Source organism: Neomonachus schauinslandi, chromosome 13 (assembly GCF_002201575.2).
Source record: "Neomonachus schauinslandi chromosome 13, ASM220157v2, whole genome shotgun sequence".
NCBI lineage: Eukaryota > Metazoa > Chordata > Mammalia > Carnivora > Phocidae > Neomonachus > Neomonachus schauinslandi.
Genome location: NC_058415.1, coordinates 87,341,827 through 87,363,202, shown reverse-complemented (window position 1 = coordinate 87,363,202; position 21,376 = coordinate 87,341,827). Strand labels below are relative to the sequence as shown.

Sequence of the window (21,376 nt, the reverse complement as noted above, 5' to 3'; positions counted from 1 at the left end):
GTTTGGGTCCCTGCTGTTTCCTGCTGTGCCTTTGTCCCCAGGTCTTGGAAGAGCACCTGGCTCCTAGGACGTCTCTATGAAGTGAGTGAATTGTGTGTAAAATGAATGTGTGTGTGTGCATGTGTACATATAACACAGAGATCGGGACTCGGAAGGGCTTTTATCCGGCATAGCATTCCGCGACAAAAAGTGTTTGTGAAGGGTTTCTCGGCACTGGGGAGACAGATGTGGTGGCATCAGGGCTCACGGGCTTGCAGCCAACAGGTCAGACCGGCTTTTTTGTCATCGCTCGAGATTTTCCTTAACGGCACCTCGGCACTTCCTCCCGGGGCTCTCGATGGTCAAGAACATGAATTTTAACAGCCTCCTGGTATTCCATCATCCTGGATAACCTCATCATTTATTTAATCGGCCCTTACTGTTGGAGAAATTAATTTTCCAGGCTGCGTCAGCATGAGCGATGCCTTCACGGGCATCTTCGAACAGAAATCTCTGTGCACGTCCGTTTCTTGAAAGTACATTTCTAGAAGTAGAATGACTAAGTGAAAGGCACGTGTTTAACGTTTGTGGTCTATATTGTCCTCCAAAAAGATGGTTCCAATTTGGATGGGATTTTAAAAAGAGTTTTGTCAAGTTTTAGTACCCGAGTCGGAAAATACCAGAGACCACCCACAATCCCACGTCCCTGAGAAAATCACTGTTCACATTATGGTTTATTACTTTCCAGATCTTCTTACAATGCATATTACGTATATGCATATTATATGTAATAGGCATAATATATTTATGTATCTATGCCTATTACATATAATACGTATTTAAATACATATAATACTTATATGTATTTAACATGCATAGATACATATATACTATATATCAGTGTGTGTGTATGTGTGTGCGTATCTCCAAAAGAGACTGTGAGGTAGGTCATGTTTCTTCACCTCTGCTCCTTGGAGGGCCTGCCGCGTGGCCACCCACAGGACAAAGGTCATTCTTCTTGGTATCTGTGCCGGCCAAGAAGATTCTGAGTAGCTTTACTTTTTAAAAGTGTGAATTATGCAAATAAGAGGGTTTTTCTTCCCATTTCCAAATATAAAATTATAACATTGAATTCTTCTTTTTCAAACTACACACAACTCCCCCAGACAAGCGGAACTATCTGCTGACTGTCAAGAATTTGGCTTTGTTTTTTAAAAAGTTGACACAATATTGTAACCCTTGTTGGAATGCATGTTCAAGGCCACAGGGGAACAGCCTGAGGAAGGAGCGTGGCAGGGAAAAGGGACTGTCTGGAGGGATTATCTGGAGAGTCTGGGGCGGGGGGCAAGGGGGGTTGAGGCTGGACAGGGCGAGCCGGGCCAGGCAGTGGAGCCTCAAACACCTGGCCTGGGTGATGGAATGTTGCCGAGAGAGCCCTCAGGAGCCACAGAAGGCTTTATACGGGGGGAGGGGGGGCGGTGGGGGAAACATGAGCAAGAATGGGTTTTAGGGCAAGAAATCTGCCAGCTTGTGCAGAATGGCCTGGAAGGAGGTAAGACGGGTGGATTTCCCTGGGGGGTGGCAAAGAATTTGAGCAAAGGCTTCGTGTCTCCTCTGTAGTGGGTCGGGGGTTGTTGGGTGCGCCATGGGCAGAAGAAGGCCAAGCTCAAGGTGGATGGCCAAGCTCCGTCTCCACCTGTATTCGTTTGCTATGCCGTGTAACAAGTTGCCACAGACTTAGCAGCTTAAAACAACACCCACTCGTGATCTTACAGTTTCTAGAAGGCAGGAGTCAGGGCATAGCCTGACTGGGTCCTCTGCTCAGGGTCTCACCAGGCTGCAGTCAAAGAGGCCTTTGGGCTGAGGCCTCACCTGGAGCTCAGTGTCCTGTCAAGCTCATTCAGATTTTGGGCAGAGCCGAGTTCTGCGCAGTTGGTTGTAAGACTGAGGCCCTCTGCTGTGGGGGCCACCCCCACAGGCAGTTCCCAACAGGGCTGTTGGGCTATAAAGGCCGGCAGGCAGGAGAGCACCTCTGTGCTCTGAGTCCCTTCTTTCAGGGAAGACCTGACTCTCCTTTAGAGGGCTCACCTGCTTAGGTCAGGCCCACCCAGGATAATCAATCTCCCTTTCGATCAAGTCAAGTCAGCTGATTAAGGACCTTAATTAAATCGGCTAACTTCTTTCATTCTTGTTGAGGAGCGAGTCAGAGTTTCCATCCACACTCACACAAGGAGAGGGGACTACCCCTGGGTGAGAATTGCAGGGCCATTTTAGAATACTGCCTAGTACCCCACCTGTCCTCTGAGGACTCCTTCTGATCTCCAGGTGCCCACTCCTGACCCCGCATGTCTCAAGCTCAATCCTTCTACGGTGTGAACTAAGGGTTAAGAAGCTCTCAAACACACTCTTTGCAATATGGAAAAGAGTTACTGATGACCACAAAGTTTCAAGACCTGCGGGACTGGTGGGGCGGGGTCATAGGCAGTGGAGGACTGCTCTGGAAGGGGGCCGCTCCCTCACAAGGGACACAGCAGGGTGCAAGCACATTTTCTCTCTCTAAAGAGCTCTTTATGCAGTTGAGACTACTGCATTGACCTGCTCATTCTGTTTCTCTCTTAGGTTATTAGCCACAGGACAGAAAACACCCAGACAAGCAGATTGCAAGCCACGATGAACACTTAAATTATAATATTTACCTTTGGGTTTGTGTCCTTCCCAGAGTTTTTACATTACAGGGATGAAATGTGTGCTAAACAGCTCAGCACACACTGGTTTTCCGATCCCCACCCCCACCCCCCATGTTGGATTCCTTCTTGGAAGTGGGGTTTTGAGATGGAGTTACTGGTGACAGCATGTGCACGTTCTCATGACTGTTGGGACGATTTCCGGAAGGCTTGTGCCAATGATGTTTACGCTGTGACCCCTGCTGGTGATTTGGGATTTGCTTGTCTTTCGAGAGAAGGCTGGGTCAGGCGCCGGTTGGAGCCCTGATGGTCACCCAGCTCTGTGCCCAGCAGTGACCACACAGCGCCCCCCAGGGGCGGGCGACAGAGGTGCAGGGGCTGGGCACTGAAGGGCCCCTGAACAGCGTGCGCTGGGTTCTCAGGGCAGGAGACGTGTTCTTGCACCCCAGGAAGTATTCTGACTTCCTCCAACTCTACTCTGTGCCCCTCAACCGTAAACACCAAAGTGCCCATTTACAGAAGGTAACTCTGTGCCCACAATCCCATGAGTTGGCTTCAGTTCTTATTACCTGTTGTTAGCCCCATTTTACAGAGGAGGAAACTGAGGCTCGCAGAAGTGCCTCGCCCGAGATAAAACCGGTCTTTACCTCCCAGGTTTTGGGTTTTGCGAGAGCCCAGACTGCCTTTTCTCTTTCTTTCAATCAAGTTCTTTTATTTCAAACAAACAAACAACAAAAAAATAGAAGCAAAGGCACGCAGTGTCCTCTCCCAAGCCTGCTTGGCCACATGGGCAGAGGGAGTCAAAGAGAGAAAGATTCCAAGTTCTCCCAGCCCAGGATGGGGCCTTGGGTACCTTATCCTCATGGAAATTTCTATCCCGGGACGGGTGCCCAGGGGGCTGCCCACGCAGGTCTGCAATTAGGGGGACACTTGCGACAGCCTGTTACAGGGAGGGCTGCCGCACGCCCCCCCCCCCCCCCCCCCCCCTGGAGCAGCACGTGTAAACGATTAAGCCGGTTTGTTTTCTCTGGCGTGCTTGGGAGGAAGTGACATTGCCATCCTTGTGGCCCAATGGCAGGGCCGGCGCCTCCATGGGAAACAGGCCCCCAGCTTTTTCTGAAGCTGGTGTTCTTGGGACCTGCCTTCTAGGTCCCAACTTCCACCCAGTGTGACCCCATCTCTGCTGCAGGCCACCCCAACCTGGCGATGCTTCATGGCACCCTCCCTTTGGATGAGAAATCTGAGCGCTGGAGCTCTGGCCGGTGGCTGGGCTGGCCTGTCACTTGCTTTCAGTTCAGTGCTTCTGGGGAGGAAAGAGGCCTGCCTGCCTGGCTGCCAGGAGGGCACAGCTCCGGCCACCCCGTGGGCCATCGGCCTTCGCTGGTGCAGATTCCTGGGGTGGGGGGGGAAATGGTAAACCCCTCATGAGGGAGGAGGCTGCTCGGACCAGGCTGGCCTCCAGCTCTCTTCTGGGTGGAAGGGCAGGCCAGCATCTTCCCGACACCTCCACCAGGCAAGTCCTGCTTCCAGAGTCTTCTTCCTCCCCGGTACTTCCGTGTGCCTAAGCCAAATCCTGGCCACCACCTGGCCTCCCTCGTCTCCCTCAGCCCATCATCCGGTCCTTAACCCCTGCCCCTGCTGTGTTTGGGACGCCTCCCAGATCTGCCCACATCTGGTCCAGACTCCTGCCACTCCTCTCTGGACATCTGCCCTGGCCTCTGCAGGGGCCTCCCTGCCTCCACTCTTAGTCCTATGGCCACTCCTCCATACAGAACCCGGGGGTGGGGGGTATCCCTCTACCAAGCCAATCCCCTCCCTGGCTTCCCCACCGCCAGGATGACATCCAAACTTCTAGATTTGGCCACACCGGCCCCATTTGAGCCAGCCCCTGCTTCTCTCCACCTTCATCCCGCACCGGGAGATCCAGCCCTGGAATTGTCCCCACTGGCCCAAAGAGACAGCTTTTGGCTCACCCCAGGGCCTTCACACATGCTGTTCCCTTAGCCAGAAACACTGTTCTCCCCCACTCTTTGGCCAATTCTTCATCCTTCCAGGACACCTCTTCCAGGAAGACTGCCCAGATGTCTTAGACTAGGTTTGGGGCTCCTGTGTTTGGTGTGGCCTCTGCAGCAAGGAATCCCATGTCAGTTCCCTGCAAGGGACCCCATGTCAGTTCCCTGCAAGGGACCCCATGTCAGTTCCCTGCTCTCTCCTCAGGGCCCTGGCACACAGCAAGTGTGTCCTCTTTGTTCAGCGAATGAATGGTAAATGGAGGCCCAGAGATCACTTAGCCCAGGCAGAGGCCAAACTGAGCAAGACAACCCCTCCCACACACACACCATCCAGGGCACAGATGTCTCCCCTGCTCTGGCTTTCGTAGTCAGGTGAGCCTGAGCCCCTCGAGACAGCAGGATGCCCCCTCCCCACGCCTTCAGCCAGAGCCCCTGCCTCCTTCACCCTCATCGGCGCCCCTCACTCTCTTGGGCTGACAGAGTCCCAACTGTCCAGCCACAGGGAAGTGACACGGTGAGCGTCCTGGGGCTTGTGTGCACATCAGAAAAGGGCAAAGTGCAGTGCCCAAGAACCCAGTACTCACGGTGAAATCCCAGACGAAGTATGGGGAAGAAGATCTCGGGGTGAAGGGGGGAGAATGGGGAGGGGTCCTCACCTCACTCAGAGGTATGATTACCGTATCTTCTAACACAGAAATGGGGATTGTCCCTCACGCAAGGATTGTCATGAGGCTTTGACCTGTTTGAGGTCATCTAGGAGATGTAGCCCATGGGTGGGGGGGGAAGCTGACCCTTTGGGGCACTTTGCTGCAGTGTGGACAGGGCAGACTATGGGAGGAGAGGTCCCCCTGATTGGCTCCATCGGGGTGTGATCGCCGTGTCACAACGAGGGCCGTCACCAGGAGGGGCTGGTCATCTTTGTGCCGTCTGGGGGTCGGGGAGTGCTGTCCTACTTCCCAGGGGCTGGTTGAGGTCACTATCAGCAGAAATGACTCTGAACTTCCCTGGAGGGTGTGCCCCACAGAAGGGGCTGCGTAGGGGGCCAGGAGGAAGGGGCTGGCTTCAGACCACTCCCTTCACCCCAGTTTCCTACAAACTCTCTATAAGCGATGTCATTAGCTGGTGGTATGTGTGTCCTCTGTCACCGCCAGTTATCATCTGCAAAAAGGTGGGTGGACTTGGGTAAGGTCTTCTGGTGTCCTTGGCTGTTAGGACCACTCCTCTGTCCTTTGACCCGCGTGGGACCTCCACTCTGCACCCCCAGTTCTGGGCCATTTGCCTGGGCCCAGGAGGGTCCCATACCTTCTGCATGCCCAGAGATAAGGGAGTTAATTCCAGCATCTGCCCGCCCCCCCCCACACACACAGTCTGGCCAGCCCAGGAATCCATGGTCACCCACCCTGCCCCCCACCATAGGGCAGAGGGGACACTCCCTGCCCAGACAGGGAAGGGATCCTGCCCAGAGTCACATGGCGGGGTTTCTCCCAAACACCTAGGTGCCCGTGGGGTCCAGGGCAGGCCTCTGTCCTCCTACCCGACTCCCCACCCGTGGGGCTCTGCCGGATGATGGAGGGCTTCATTCACAAGAAGGCGCCCACATGAGGGCATCTGGCCCCGGCACGGCTGCAGGCCAGAGCAGGGCCCCAGAAGGCCATCCACTCAATTGCTTCGCTGCCCTTATCCGCCCTCCCTCAAACTTTTTGGGGCTTAAAATTTTTTTTTTATTTCTTGAAGACAAAAGCTTTTCGGTTTTAATACACAAAATAAATGCAGTCCTTGGTGGGCTCCTGCGCCTCTGGCTCAACCCCTCCAAAGGGGTCATGGGCCAAAGTCTCCCACGGCTGTAGACAAGGGGCTCCCGGCATCTCAGCAGCCTCTTGGGCCCAGGAGTCCGGACTGGAGAGAGGGGCCAGGAGAGCCCAAGCAGCCTGTCCTGGGGACAGCGGACAGGAGAAGGTCACTTTCATGTCTGCTCTCTTTGCCGTTGTTAGACCGGGGAGGCAGTGGGGTCCTGGGGGGCCGGCCGTCAGTTCACTGTGGGCACCTGGCTGTGGTGCAGGCTGAACTCCTTGGCCTTGAGACGGAGGCTAGCGATACTGTTGGCCATGTTGACTCCCGGGGTCGCAGGGCCTGAGCCTCCAGGGCTGTAGGGCGGCACCGTGCTGGGGGCGACAGAAGGCACAAGGACATGTAGCTGTGGCTGGCATGCTGCCCAAAGCTGACCACTTCCGTCTGCCTGCCCTGGACCCCGGCCTCTGGTCCTCCTGCCTCCCCTCCTCACTTGACTCTCCTGGGAAGCCCTCCCCCCAGGGGCTGGGCATAGCTGGGGCTGCAGGATTTGGGGAGGAGTCAGAAACACTCACAGATGGCACCGGACACAGAGCAGCCTCTGTGGGTTTGTGGGCATCCCTCCCTGGATCAGGAGCCTCCCGAGAGCAGAGCCTGGGTCCTGCTCCCCCCCAGTACCTGCGCTGGGCCTGGCGCACAGCAGGATGGAGGGGGAGGGAACACACACCGGTTCAGAAGGATGCCTCTGGGTGGCTCTCCTGCTCCAGGTACGGACAGGGCGGGAGAGCTGGCCACCATGGGCATCATGAGGACTCTGACCCCACAAGCCCACCTGCTGGATCCCGCCTCGCACAAGACCAGGGCTCCAGCACCTCCCCCAGACTAAGGGTCAGGTGGCACCCCCTGGAGTTGTGGGTACAGAAACATAACTCCCTAGTACTTCTTCCCTCTTCCTTCCTGCCCTGCCTCCTTTCTCCAGCTTTGACCAGAGCAAAACTGCCTCAGAACTTGGCTCCGGACCCCAGCCAGGCCCCCTGGGCTGGGGAGGCCCTTCCCTCAGCCCTCCGAGCCAGGGAGGTCAGCGCAGGGCGCTGGGGCTCTCCTGCCAGCGCAGAAATCTTCCTCCTGGTCTCCAGCTTCCTTAGGGTGACAAGGGTTCTCCATGCCCCCTGCAGACGGGGCACATTCATGCACACACGTGCACACGCACAGTCATGCACACACGTACAGACACGCACATGCATGCACACTCCTGATCACGTGCACATACTGATGTGGAAACACTCGTGTGCAACACACACACTCGTGAGCACACACACACACTGGCCCACACCCTACTCGGCCGACAGGGGCTTCAGGGGCGCCTGGGCACCAATCACAGCTCCCTGCGGATCCTCCGAGGCATCTGGGCCCGAAGAGGCCCCGCCCCCTCCCCACCCGAAGGGGTTCCTGCTCTCACCTGTAGGGGGACGAGGCGGTCCAGGAAAGATAATCGGGACTCAGGGCTGTGGGCCGGGGAGCCACGGGCTGCTCGATGGCGGCCTCCTGGCTGTACGACTTGAGCAGCGAGGCGGAGCGGTTGGCCAGCATGGCCCTCTCGTTTCGGCGGAACTTGGCCCGGCGGTTCTGAAACCAGACCTGGGGGCGGGGGAGGCGTGTTGAACGGGGTGCAGCAGGCGGCAAAGGGGACCCACGTCCTTTGGGATGCAGTGCGTGCCCGCTCTGCCACCAGCTGAGGCCTGGCAGCTTCCCCTCTCTGGGCCTCGGTTTCCTTATCTGTAAAATGGGGATGCTTCTGCGGCGGGCTAAGCGTGCGTCGGAGAAAGGGCGAGGGAACGCGCGGAGGGACGGGAACACGAGCCCCTCGGCTGTTACAAGACTGTGACTGGAGAGGGGCGTGCTGAGCTCTCGGCTCAGAGCTGGCAACGAGCAGACCGTAACACTTGAACACGGCTTTATTCAGCAAAACCTTGCCCCGCCAGGCACTGCTCTAAGCACTTGACAAATATGCAGAACCCTCTACAAGAGACCGCGTGGTCCTCACTTTCCAGGGAGGCACCTTCAACACAGAGAGGTTAAGTAACCTGCTCAAGGCCACACCAGCGTGTAGGTGGCGGGGCTTGGATTTGAAGCCCAGTCCTCGGGGCCTCAGACGCTCCTGCCGCTCAGTGCCTGGCCTCCGCAGCTCCGGGGCCCCGAGGAGGGCCCCCCCCGGGGTGCGCAGCGCTCACCTGCACACGCGCCTCGCTGAGGTTGACGCGCCGGGCCAGCTCCTCGCGCACGAAGGCGTCGGGGTAGTGCGTGCGCTCGAACACGCGCTCCAGCGCCTGCAGCTGGCTGCTGTTGAACGTGGTGCGGTTCCGCCGCTGCTTCTTCTTCCGCTTGGCGGCGCCGCCGCGCCCCGGGCTGGGACACTCACCTGCGGAAGGGCCGAGGGTCAGCAGGTGGGTGGGTGGCCGGCCGGGGCCCGCCCTGCGCCCAGAGGTGCGGAGGTGCCAGGGCCCAGAGGGTCACGACTCAGGCATTAGCTGGGCAGTTTGCACGGCGCGCTCTCCTTGAGCCGCCCCGCTCTGCGGATGGACGGTCCGGCTCCGAGAGCAGGAGCAGATCCCTTGAATTCACTCCCTCCTTCATCCCTCCACACATATTAACTGAGCAGCTGCTGTGTGGCAGGCGCAGTGCCCACGGGGAATAGAATAGTGACCCAAAGCAGTCGGACCCCTATCCTGGAGGAGCCAGGCCACAGGCTCCTGTTGCCACGAGGGACAACTGACCAGGTCAGGGAGGCCCAGGGGACAGCTGAGTATTCTCAGCACCTGGCCTAGGCGTTGGGGCACCGTAAACCCTCCGTGGATATTTGTCGTGGAATTATAACGACACATAACCAAGAACAGGAGTCACAGTTTCTTTCTTTCTTTCTTTTTTTAAAGATTTTATTTATTTATTGGACAGAGAGAGACACAGCGAGGGAGGGAACACAAGCAGGGGGAGTGGCAGAGGGAGAAGCAGGCTTCCCGCGGAGCAGGGAGCCCGATGCGGGGCTCGATCCCAGGACCCTGGGATCACGACCTGAGCCGAAGGCAGACGCTTAACGACTGAGCCACCCAGGCGCCCCATGGAGTCACAGTTTCGAGGGCCCACGGTGGGCAGGCTCTTGAGCACCCACGATCATTGCTCGCAGCAATCCTGTATAGACAATGGAGGCCAGCCTCATCACCCCCAACTTACAGAGGGACAGGGAAGCGGGTTCAGGGAGGCCAAGGTCTCTGGCACGAGTTCAAGCACCCAGTCAGTGGTAGAGGAGGGATTTGAACCATCAAGCTGGTACCAGAGTCCTGGTCCTATTCACCAAACCCACCTGGCCGGCTGCTGAGAGCAACCTTCCAGAAGGCCCCACAATGCAGAAGGGCACCTTTCTGCACCCTGAGCACCTACTGCGTGCCAGGGGCTGTGTAGGGTACTGGGGAGAGACGGAGCAGACTGAGGGAGGCAGGCCCCAGAATAAGACGCCCAGTGCTGTGGGACAAGGGTTACACCAGGGTGCAGGAGGATACTCAGCTCTGGCGGGCGATGGGGAGACAATCAGGGAAGGCTCCTCAGAGGAGGTGGTGCTCAAAGTGGGTTTTGAAGGATGTACAAGAATTTTCCAATCAGATCAGAGGGAGGGAGGGCAGACATTAGAGGCAAGGCACAAGAGGTGGGAATGATCAGGGGGTGAACCCCAGCAGAGGAGCTGACCAAGGGTCTATGCTGGCCTCTGATGCAGGATGGGCAGCTCAGGTACGGACGCCCGGCATAACCCTGGGGAAGGCATGGCGTCAGCAACTATTACCTTTTAGACCCATCCTGTCCCTTGAGGGACGTTGACAGCCACTATTGCCCCATTTCCATTTTATTGAGGGGCGGAACTGGACTTGACTATTTGTCCCCCAGGGCCCAGTTTATTGCCCACTCCTCCAGGGAGCCCTCGTGACCACCTGAGTCCACCTGGGATCCCCTGCTGCGCTCACTCCGCACACACGCAACACCATCAAGCTCAGCACTTCCTTATGCATCTGATCTTATTAAAAATGTATATTTTAATAACCAAGTAATGTCAGTGCTTGTCACAGTAATAGATTCAAATACCAGAGAAGGGTCAGAAGTAAAACAAAATACTAGCCTCTCCCCAGCTCTACTCCCCACGCTTTACAAGATTACAAATGTACATTTTAAAAAATTTACAAGCATGAGATCATGCTGAACACCCTGGTTCTTCAACTTGCCTATTGATAATTTTCCAGATACCATTCCATCTCGGCACAACAAACATAACCCTCTTTATGTGGATTGTTCCCCACACTCTATTTTCTCTAGTGTTCCCTCCCTCCGTCTGGAGGAACTTATTTTTTATTGTAGTTTTTTTAAAGATTTTATTTATTTATCCGAGAGAGAGAGAGAGAGATCGCTAGCAGGGGGAAGCTGTAGAGGGAGAAGCAGACTCCCGGCTGAGCAGGGAGCCCAACACGGGACTCGATCCCGGGACTCCAGGATCATGACCTGAGCTGAAGGCAGACGCTTAACCAACTGAGCCACCCAGGCGCCCAGAACTTATTTTTTAAAGCAGTTTTTGCTTTATCCTTCCAGCATTGCTTTTTGCAAATATAATAAAATAGTCCTTTCCACAGCTCCCAAGCACTTGGCTGGGGGACTACCCCATGGTTTATTCTCCCAGAGCCCTATTGATGGACACCTGGCGCATTTCCAATCTTTTGCCACTAAAAGAATGCCACAACGAAGAACCACATGCAAACATGATTTTCTATTTTTGCCAGTACATATTTGGGACAGATTCCTAGAAGCGGGATTGCTGGACCAGTGAGAAAAATGCTAGAGGTGGCCAGATTCCCCCATAAGGCTTCCCACCAGCAGTGTATGGGAAGGTCTGTTTTGCCCAGTTTGGACAACAGAACATATTGTCAACCTTCTGGAGCTGAGTCCATACCTTGTAGTTTTGCTTCCCCAGTTACACAGTCCCTTAACATGTCCAATATTCTTCGCACAATGCTGGGTTTGCTCTGCTGAGCATCTAGAACATTCCAGGCCCAGTGATGAATACCACTCAATCCCTGTTTTCAAAGAAGCTCCCATGTTAGCAGGGTTTATTGACTCTTGAGCAACCAACTGATTCGATTTGAGGCTGAAGCGTTCCATGAGACTGATAAATAATAATCGTGGGAGCCGATGGGGGTCCTGTCAGGCAGGACACAGGGCGGTCCCTGGGAAAAGATGACCTTACAGCTGAGTTTGGACTGGTAGTTCTCTACTGAGGACAATTCTGCCTCCAGGGGACACCTGACAGTGTCCGGAAACATTGCTGATGGTCAGGACTGGGGGTGGGAGATGCTACAGGGGTTGAACAGGTAGAGGCCGGGGCTACTAATAAACGCCCTTCAGGACAAGGACAGGCCCCCACACCAAAGAATCATCTCGTTCACAGCGCTCACGGCGCTGGCCTAGCTGGGCGTTCAGGACTGTTGCAAACGCAGGAGTCACATGTGGGGGCAGGGGGTGGTGGGGAACGTGAGTGGCCCTAAGGGAGCCGCCTCGTCCCCTGGCCGGGCTCCAGCCTTCTCTCCTCGCCCCTCTCCTCCAAGAAAAGGCGAAGATGGATGAGAATGCCTGGTGCCTGTGAATGTCTCTGTGCCCTGCGTCCCTGTCCCCTGGAGTGGGAGGAAAGCTAAACTAAAACAACAAAGGCCCACGAGCTGAAAACCGGGTGGTGATCAATAGCCCCAAAGCAGGACAGAAGCTTCTGGAACACCAGCCATCCCAGAGATGATTTCCATCCCCCTCTAGGCAACGCTGTTTGGGCACACACCCAACGCAGGAGGCATTTCAGCCAAAAAAGGAGACTTTTTTTCGAGAAGTTTCTGAGCAATTCAAAACGGAGGGTGTTTAAATGAAAACCATTTTGCAGCTTTCGCCCCCGCCAAGTGGGCGCCGGAAGAAACAACTCGGCTCTTTCACTGGTTAAACTGTGTGGTGACTTGGAGCCGAAACCCTCACTCAAAGGCATTTAGCGCCGGGCCCCCCGACAACCCCAGGCCTCCCACACCAACACCAGCTGGCCTCCTCCCGTGTCTGGGATCCGCTCTCTCTGGGGTCCCATCAAGGCAGCTCTGATGGGGCACGCTCAGCAAAAGCTGGTTTAGCCCACGAGTCGTGCCAAGCGTTACCCATGCTTCCATGCACTGAATCTCTGCCCCCGGGGGAAACTGAGGCCGAGGTTGTCCCTCTGGGTTGGAATTCCTGTTTGTCAAAAGGCTCAGCCGGCCCAGGCTGCGGGGGGGTCTCCTCCCTCATCCACCTTGCTCCTAGGGAAGGGGACCCAGGGGTCTGTCGCAATTCAGTCCTGGCTCTAGAAGGCTTAGAGCCTCACGTCACCTCACTGGTGTGGAAATGCCCCTTGATCTCCATCCTGGCCTGGGGAGGGGGCGGGGAGGGGGATGGGAAGACAGAAGTACGTCCCTCGGCACCTCTTTGTTCCAAAGGAAGACCTCACCTCTGGGAGCTGTGAGGGACAATGGCTTGCTCAAAGTCACACAAAGTTCCTATGAGGAGCAGGGTTTAACTCGGTGCCGAGAGCAGAGGAATTGCTCAATAAATGGTCACTACCCTCAGCTTTGTTGCTTCTGGGCAAGTGGTTTTGTGCCCGAGGTCAAGGGTGTTTCTCCCCAGCCCTTTGGTCCCGTCGCCACAGCCCGCAGTAGAAAGATGGTCCCCCCGCGGGGCGCCTGGGCGGCTCAGTCGTTAAGCGTCTGCCTTCGGCTCAGGTCACGATCCCAGGTTCCTGGGATCGAGCCCCGCATCGGGCTCCCTGCTCCGCGGGAAGCCTGCTTCTCCCTCTCCCACTCCCCCTGCTTGTGCTCCCTCTCTCGCTGTGTCTCTCTCTGTCAAATAAATAAATAAAATCGTTAAAAAAAAAAAAAAAGAAAGACGGTCCCCACTGTGGGCAGCCGAGGCCAAGGACACCTCAAGCAGCGTCCTGCAGGTGACCCAGGACTCGACCTCTGCTTTCCGGCGGATGTGCTGGATATTTGTGACCCGAAGCTCCTGAGTCACCTCCTGAGAAATGGGTGGTGGTGGGCCTGTGTGTCCCCCGGGGAGGGGGCTCCATGCTGGCACTTTCAAACATTTGGAAAAGAAATAAATAACTCACTAAGCCTCTGGCCAGCGATTACTGGGGCCCCGTTCTTTCCAAGTCGGGCTGTGCCCCGAATCTCCTTTTGTTCGGTAAAAGTCCCGCTTTTCTCCAGGGTTCAGAATGAAGCCCAAACCCGCCCGCGTTTACACGGGCTGCTTAGGTGCAGTCGTGAGGGGCTGGATCGGGGCGGGAGAGAAATGTATTCGGATGGGGGGAGGCCTGCCACACTCTCTCTCCCTTAAAACCAAATTACTTCGTCCCCGATTACATTACAATATAAAAAAATGACTTGTGCACAGTTTTCTGCCATTAAATTATTTCACACATACCATTTATTTGGCCAACTGTGGGCCAAAGACATTTAAAAACTCTGCTCTCAGCCAAATGATCAAGTGTTCCTGGCTCCTCTCCCCTGCACCCATGGTTTTTCTTATTCCGTGTAATTTAAGGGTCTAAATAGTCTGGAGGGAATTAACTGCAAATTCTTCCTAAGACAAATAAACCCAGCCTCTTCATTTCTGCCTTTCCCAAGCTGTTGAGAGACACTCTCTGTTTGTTTTTGCCTCAAATAGTCAGTTTGCGCCTGACCCCGGGGCCGCGGCGAACTCCAACCCAAATAAATAACTTTTATTAATTAGCATTTATTCTGACCAAATAAGCAGCCCCTCTCCCCCCTCCGATGTGATCTCTGCCAACACGTTCACAAAAATAAACAGTGGGTCCCCAGGACCTTGATGTGGATTTAACAAATTAACACCGGGCCTTGGTCAAAGGAGCTCCAAGCTGCAGAAATATTTACAGGCAGGAAAGTCTGAGGAAGGAAGTAGAGGTGGAGAGCCCGGAGGGGCCTGCAAAGGCTTCAGCCCCCACTCGCAGGTTTCCTGGAAGAGATGAGGGTTCCTTTGAAGGACCCCTGGTTCTCCCTTGTCGGGCTCAGACGAGAATTCTGGAAACTGCCCTGAGCTGTCACTGAGAGCCACCAGGAGGCGCTGAGGGTAATCGCTCACCTCCTCAGCGGGGAGAAGGAAGAGGCTGGACAGCCCAGTGGTTAAGGAGGCGAGAGCCATCCCCCCCCCACTCCCCCCCCCCCCCCCCCCCCCCGGCTCGCCAGCGGAGTGGCTGAGGGCAAATCTTTGAACAGCTCCCAGCCTCGGGAATCTCCCTGAAAAATGGGAACAAGGAACTACCTCATTAACCCTACACAGGGCTCTTAGCCCAATTTTACAGATAAGGAGACTGAGGCTCCCCGGGTGAAGCAATATGCCAAAGCCATAGGACTAGGAAAAGCCGGAGCTGGGATTTGAACCTGCAGGTGAGCACAGAGCCCAGGCTCTTAGCCCCCTTGATGTGGGGCAGCCAGCCCTAAGAGGGTCTGCACCCCCCGTTCCTCCTGCAGGGGGATTTCTGAGGGTCTCTCCAGGGGCTTAGGGTGAATGCGTACAACCAGGAGGAAGGAGACTGAAGGCCGCAGAGGTGTTTCTGGAGCTGGGTGGGGTGCGTGCCGGAGCTCCTGGGCACACAAGCCGGGGCCTGGAGAAGCACGCAGGAGGGAAAGGCGTGCAGGCTGCCCAGCCGGTGAGACCTACAGGGGCAGGGCCACTGTCAGGCATGACACTGAGTCGGGCCAGCAACATTAGAAGGAAGAAAGGAAGGAGTGACAGGAGGGAGGAGGAAGGAGAAGAAGCATGGTCCCTGAAGCCCTTCCCGAGGCGGTCAGCCCCACTCCAGCCAGGATCCCAAGCAAGGAACGTAAGAGCTGGTTTCATGTCCAGCCAAGCTGACCTTGGTCCCGGACACTGAGCGACCAGGCCTAAGACACAAAGGAGGGGCTCAGGTCCTCTGGGGAGATCACACAGGCAGACTTCCTAGCATCACCTCCCTGGAAGCCCCCAACAGCCTCAAGAGGGTCAGGCAGGCCTGTCTCTGTCCTAGAGAGAAGACAGAGGGAAGCCCAGAAGGGGCCAGGACCTACCCAGGGTCACACACCAAAGAAAGCCCACTCCTCTGGCCCTTTCTTTTCTCGATACATCCCTCGTAGCCAGTTGCCAGGGAAAATGGAGAGAAGAGGTAGCCCCGGCCCCCAGCCCAGCCCTGGGCATGGTGGACACAACAGAAGGATGGAGCCTTTCTCTAGAGGGCCTTTCTGGCTCTATCCACTGGATGGGCCCGGTCCTCAGGAGGGCGCGGGGCTGCTGTCCCGGGTTTGCAGCCTCCTTGAGGTTGGTACTCACATTGGACATACACACCCCTCACTTGCGGACCCCTGCGTATATCGTTCCTGGGCTCGCAACCCCTCCTTTCTCCCTCCCTGACTCCCCTTCATGTCTCAGCAGAATGCCACCTCCTCGGGGAAGCCATCCTAGACCCCCTGTTGTAGCTGTGTCACACTGTTGAGTAAATGTGGGGTCATTTGTCCAACAGGGCCTGGAACTTACTATTTTTTGTCCCTCTGGAACCCATCACAGGGCCTGGCTTAAGGTAAACGCTTCACAAATATTTTTTGAGTGTTGAGTAAATGAATGAATGAACAACCTGGGACTCTCACGCCCAGACTCCCGTCCCCGCCCCCAGGCCAGTGACCAGTATGGTTACAAGGGAGCCTAAGCAGGCGTGGGCTGACCCTGCAGTCTGGAGGAGACTGGGGGAGGCTCCCACAGATCCCCTAGAAACCTCAGCAGAGTCCTAGATGCACAGTTGCCAAGCATCTGGGTCTCTCTGGGGTCTGGAGCCTGTCCCTTCCATGCACAAAGGCCACGACGTGCTGCATACACTTCCACAGGATGACTGGACCCCCTCAGAAAACCCAGTGGAGGGGCCCAGGCACCAATGGGATCTGCCTCACCAGACAGCATGAGCTCCTACCCACCGCAGGGCCTTTGCCCAAGCTGTCCCCTCTACCTGGAGCACTGCACCATTTCTGCCTGACTCAGGCTTACCCAGTTTTAGTCTGAGCCTAAATCCCCTGCCCTAAGAGGTTTTCCCAGTCCCCGCCAGGCCAGATCTCCTCGTTACGGGCTCTTGGGCCCTCTCCGTCTCCCACACATCTGTAATGAAGTAGTTTTTCTCTTTTGGTTTATCTACTTTGTGCCTGTCTCTTCCATTTAACTCAGCACTAGGAAGGCAGGGACTGGGTTTGCCTTGTCACCCCATAGCCCCAGGACCGGGCAAGAAGTGTGGTTTCAAAAATATTTCTGAATGATTGATTATGTAAATGAAGGAATGCCTCATCCCAGAAAACAATGGGAAATCCCAACATCCAAAGCCAGTTTGCCTTCCCCTCCGAAAGGCCAGACAACGGTTACTTAGATGTGACACCCACAGCACACGCAATTAAAGAAAGATGAAGCAGACTTCATCAAAATTCAAACTTTAGTCAACACCATCAAGAAAGTGAAAAGACAACGCACAGAATGGGGAAAAGGTTCACAAATCGTATGTTTGGCAAGGGGCTTGTATTTAGAAGATATTAAGAACGCTTGAACTCAACAATAAAAAGACAAGTCATCTAATTAAAAATGAGCAAAGGATCAGGGTGCCTGGGTGGCTCAGTCACTTAAATGTCTGACTCTTGTTTTCGGCTCAGGTCATGATCTCAAGGTTGTGGGATCAAGCCCCTTGTTGGGCTTTGCGCTCAGCGTGGAGTCTGCTCCAGATTCTCTCCCTCTGCCCCTCCCCTAGCTCATGCGTGCTAGCTCTCTCTCAGATAAGTAAAATAAATCTTTAAAAAAATGAGCAGGGGCGCCTGGGTGGCTCAGTCGTTAAGCATCTCCCTTCGGCTCAGGTCATGATCCCAGAGTCCTGGGATCGAGCCCCACATCGGGCTCCCTGCTCCTCGGGAAGCCTGCTTCTCCCTCTCCCACTCCCCCTGCTTGTGTTCCCTCTCTCTGTGTGTCAAATAAGTAAATAAAATCTTAAAAAAAAAAAAGAGAGAGCAAAGGATCTGAATAGACATTTTTCCAAAGAAGATATATAAATGGCCAATAAGCATGTGGAAAGATGCTCATCATTAGTCATCAGGGAAATGCAAATCGAAACCACCATGAGACACCACTTCACACCCAGTATGATGGCTAGCATCAAAAGACAGATATTAACAAGTGTGGGCAAGAATTTGGAGAAATTAGAACCCTCGTGCACCGCTGACGGGAATATAAGATGGTGCAGCCATTTCGGAAAAGAGGCTGATAGGTCTTCAAAATGGTAAATACAGAGTTACCATCTGACCCAGCAATTCCACTCGTAGGTATAAACCCAAGAGAAGTGAGATGCATATCCACACAAAAACTTGTATACGAATGAACGTTACTTATAATAGCCCAAACTTGGAATCAACCATCCATCAGCCGATGAATGGGTCAACAAACCATAGTCTGTCCACACAAGGGAATGTTTTTTTGACTGTGAAAAGGAATTAATTGCTGATTCATGCTACGACACGGACGAACCCTTAAAAACATTACTTATGCTTAAGAATATTATGCTAAGTGAAAGACGTCAGTGCCATCCGTGAAAGGCTGCATAATGTATGATTCCAATTTTAAGAGATGTCCAGGGGCGCCTAGGTGGCTCAGTCGGTGAAGCATCTGCCTTTGGCTAAGGTCATGATCCCGGGGTCCTGGGATGGAGCCCCGCATCGGGTTCCCTGCTTAGCGGGGAGCCTGCTTCTCCCTCTCCCTCTGCCTACTGCTCTGCCTACTTGTGATCTCTCTCTCTGTCAAATAAATAAATAAAATTAAAAAAAAAAAAAAGAAAGAAAGAAAGAAATGTCCAGGAAAAGTAAATCTAAGGAGACAGAAAGTAGGTCAGTGGCTGCTAAGGCCTGGTGGTGGGGAGGATTGAGGTGGGGAGGGAAGGAGGATGACTAAAGGGTGCAGGGGTTTTGGGGGTGCTGCTGGAAATGTTCTAAAATCGTGGTGATGGTTGCACAAATGAATATATTAAAAATCACTGAAGTACACACTTTACACACTTTAAATGGTATGTGAATTATATCTCAATAAATTGTTCTATAAAAAGAAGTACACAGGAAAAGGCGGAGGGGCAGAGAGAGCCACTGGGATTGGTAGAGAAAGGAGCCCCCCTGCACTGGGGCAAGGGGACCCTGGAGGGGCGTGAGAGTGGGGGACGTAATTGGCTAAGGCCCAGATGATGGCTCAGCCCTGCGGGTTTAGCCCCAGAGCTGCTCTGGGTCCTGGTCTTTGGGGAAACCTTCAGTGAGAAAGCTGCCAGGAGGCGGGTTCCTGGGACAGAACGTCTCCACATGGGGGCTGCCACAGCAGGGCCACTCGGGGAAGCCAGGGGGGCAGATACAGGTGAGGCCAAAGCTACCTCTCTGGCCCAGGAGCCTTTGAAAAATGGGGTCATTGGGCCCAACGAGGGGAGCAGAGACAAAGCTACCAGGCAGAGAATATCTGTGTCCTATTCTCAGGCACAGAAAAGGCCCAGGAGGTCAAGGCCAGCTACGGCTGACCATCTCAAAGGTTCTGGGTTTCCCGAGCCTCCCCTCGTGCCCCCCAGGCTTCTGGGTTCCAGGGCCTGACCGCTCTGGCTTCAGCAGCCCAAGAGTCCAAGAGTTCAAACTTCCAGGCTCCTCTGGCCACATCTGTGGTCGGCCCAGCCTTCTCCACTCCCCAGACCCCGAAACCACCTCCAGAAAGTGGGGGCACCTGGCTGAAGTGGGGCCCCAGGGGGGATGGGAGTCGGGGAGCCATTTGGGAGAGAGAGGAGCAGCCCTGTGCTCAAAATTTGGTCTGAGAAGGAGGTTAGGGTCTGTCCGTCTGGTTTTAATCTAAGGTTGGTGGCCAAATGCCAAATTTATCGTAAGACTTACATTTTAATAAGGGGTTGGTATTTGGAGGAAAGCTGCCCTCCTTAACCATTTCCAGACCAGGGTGAAGTTGCTGCTCAGGGGCCAGTGTGGGGTTTTGCCTCCCAGTTAAGAGCCCGAGGGCCTCTCGAGGCCTGGAGCCAGCACCCGCTGGGAGTCAGGGTGAGCGCTGGTGGCCGGGAAGAGAGATGTTCCGACTTCCCGTAGCTTGGTTCTCAAGCCAACCCACCAAAGCTCTGGGGCTCAAGCCTGTGACTCTTGTCTTCTCAAGGACTCAGACCTAAAGGGACCTTACAGCCCCTTATTTTTGCAGATGGGGAAACCGAGGCAAGTCGGGGTGGCACTGACCTGGTCAAGGGCTCCCAGCAAGGCAGTGGGATCCCAAGTTCTGCCCACTACAGTCCCACACCTGAGGATAGACGTTTGCCTCCTCCCTGCTCCCTCTGTCCCTGGGTTGGGGTGGCGGGTGTTGGGGGGGTACTTAGGAGCTGACCGTTGACCCAGCAATCGGGCATCTTTGGGGGCAGTGGGGGACAGGCAACCAGCAGCCCACCCAGAGAGCAAATGACTGCCTCCCCCTGCCCTCCACCACTTCCCTTCCCCCCTGGCCCCCACCCCGCATCTGAAAATGAGGAAAACTCCCTCTCCCCCTCCCTCTTGGGCCCTCAGTTTCGCCATCTGTGCAGTGGGGGCAACAAGGGGGCTATTCCTCCCAGTCAGGGCGGCACAGAGGGACGGAACAGTCCGGGGCTTTCCTGAGAAGGTGCTAGACGCGGTGGGACTTTACACAGACAACTATTCTCCCCACTAGTATTCTTCCCAAACGATGGCTCACTGGTCCTTCCCCTCTTGCGCTGGTGAACCCCTTGAGGAATCTGCGGAATTCTATGGGCCCTTCCCCCAGAAAAACACAGGTGCACACATAATCTCGCATGGAACTTTGGGTGATTCACAGACTCTAAATCCTGTCCACAGACCCCAGCCTGTAAAGTCAGCTTCCTGGAAAGGCAAGTTTCTTTGGCCCCACAAGAACATGTCCCACTGCCCCCTGTTCCATCTGGGGGTCCCCAGCAGCCCTCTCCCCCCCACAGCGAGCAGCCAAGACCGAGGCCAGGGCCATGGGCCCCCTCCTCCGGGGCTGGCTGGCGGGAGCTCGCAGAACCCTGGTTCTGGAACCACGCTGCGCTCCCTGAGAGGCTGACCTTTAAAGCATCGCTGGAGGGCTTTTATGACCCGTTTGTGAGTTCCAGGCTCGCTGGAAAATGTGTTTGAGGCTCCAAGGAGCTCCCAGGGCCGTCTGGAGTGTTCCTGCCTCTCTCCTCACCACAGCTGGGCCTATGGGTGAGGACAGAGGACTCCTTCCCCACCCTTTTCTTTTTCTGTTTGGCTTCCATTTACTCAACTTTATTATGTGCCTGGCACTGGGTTAGGAAGTCCCGCCTTCTGAAATGGGGCAGGCGCCGTCGTTAAGCCTTGTTCTCAGTGGGGGACAGTGAGGTTCAGAGAGGTGAGGGAACCGACCCAGGTCACACAGCCAGGCTGTGAGGAGGCAGCGATTTATGCCCAGGCTGTCTGTCCCCAAAGCCACCCTTGCTCTCTGGAGGAAAGCAGCCCTGGTAAACCATTTCTAGACCAGGGTGAAGTTGCTGCTAAGGGCCAGCGTGGTTCTTCTCTCCCATCGGCGAGCCCCAAGGGCCTCGCAAGGCCCACAGCCGCTCCAGATTTCCGCGGTTCCGTTGACCTCTCTGCAACTTGAACAAATCTGATTCCTCTGCCCACACCCGCTCACCTCATTGGCCCTGGTGCCCTCAAGGCTGACGATCCCCTGCCGTGTGTCAGCGGGCTGGCGCCTGTCTGCATCCCAGCAACCACCAGCCTGCCCAGCAGCGGGCACACTCAG

The 21,376-nt window shown here is 55.2% G+C and overlaps 1 protein-coding gene across 1 annotated transcript in view; it reads right to left on the bottom strand.

Moving 5' to 3' along the window:
- Nucleotides 1–6,339: 6,339 nt before the first annotated feature.
- PRRX2 (paired related homeobox 2) overlaps nt 6,340–21,376 on the bottom strand; it is a 51,148-nt gene continuing 36,111 nt past the window's right edge. The window contains exons 3-5 of the mRNA XM_021691562.1: nt 8,695–8,882; nt 7,923–8,101; nt 6,340–6,837 (exon numbers count right to left, since the gene is read on the bottom strand). Of these exons, the coding sequence (XP_021547237.1) occupies nt 6,702–6,837; nt 7,923–8,101; nt 8,695–8,882 (503 nt within the window). The 3' untranslated portion in view covers nt 6,340–6,701. The remainder of the gene's footprint in view (nt 6,838–7,922; nt 8,102–8,694; nt 8,883–21,376) is intronic.